The sequence below is a fragment of the Gregarina niphandrodes genome (genome assembly GCF_000223845.1).
Source record: "Gregarina niphandrodes unplaced genomic scaffold scaffold00031, whole genome shotgun sequence".
In the NCBI taxonomy this organism is placed as follows: domain Eukaryota; phylum Apicomplexa; class Conoidasida; order Eugregarinorida; family Gregarinidae; genus Gregarina; species Gregarina niphandrodes.
In genome coordinates, this window is record NW_011645800.1 from 104186 (window position 1) to 105092 (window position 907).

Below are 907 nucleotides of genomic sequence, written 5' to 3' on the forward strand. Positions count from 1 at the left end.
CATCAACTACTGTACCATCAACTACTGTACCATCAGCTATTGTATCATCAGCTATTGTATCATCAGCTATTGTATCATCAGCTATTGTATCATCAGCGATGTGTGGAAGCATCTGACCGGTCTGGAGGATGAACTGGTTCAAGAACTCTGCACGTTCTGCGCTCTTAGAGTTCTGACGATCGAGAACCGCTCCGTTCTTGTTGTATACGGCTTCCTGGATGGCTTTCAGACATCTGGGCTTGGTCTTGAGAGTGTCCTGATTAATCCAGTAGAGATTGTATTTTTCCGACAGTTGCCGTGACAAGAAGGATTTACCAGAAGCGGGACTTCCTATCATCATAACAAGGACTTTAACGGATGTGAGATCGCATAGCTCCTCCGGCTTTATCAAGTCCAGGATATACTGCGTGGTTATGGAGTTAAACATTCCTATCGGATCAAAAGGAAGAGGTGGTAGATTTTGGGGCTTATCGCAAAAGAAGGCCTCTGGTATAAAGAATCTCCACCGCGCATTCATAGCGAACTTCCGGTCACTCGCAGAAAAGTCCTTTGGTCGTCCAGCCGCATCACCAACAAATGCGCCAGATGAAATGCTCTTACCAAAATGAGTCTCAAGCACTTCCAAAATACCAATCCGAGGCTTTCGGAACTCGTCACGCCTGTGACTAGCCACCACCACCAATGGCACTCCCACTACGACAAATCATACAAACGGGACGGGACGGGGAAGACAGAAGGAATCTTACGTTTTGGAAGTATGCATGATAGCTTAGCTCGGATTTCAGTAACATGTTCGATGTAGCTTTTTTTCTTGTTATGATGCAACTGATTCGAATAAATGAAGATCACATAACTAAGAGAAACGTTACCATCACACATACCTTCTGGAATGAACAGCTATCCGCAA

At 45.0% G+C, this 907-nt stretch overlaps 1 protein-coding gene across 1 annotated transcript; it reads right to left on the reverse strand.

The window, feature by feature from the left end:
- Positions 1–92: 92 nt before the first annotated feature.
- On the reverse strand, positions 93–693 carry GNI_126670 (putative polynucleotide phosphatase/kinase-like protein; the record flags this gene model as incomplete). Its single annotated transcript, XM_011133731.1, has 2 exons — positions 93–133; positions 178–693. Coding segments are annotated over 2 exons (557 nt in total), but the record flags the coding sequence as incomplete, so codon positions are not given.
- Positions 694–907: the final 214 nt, after the last annotated feature.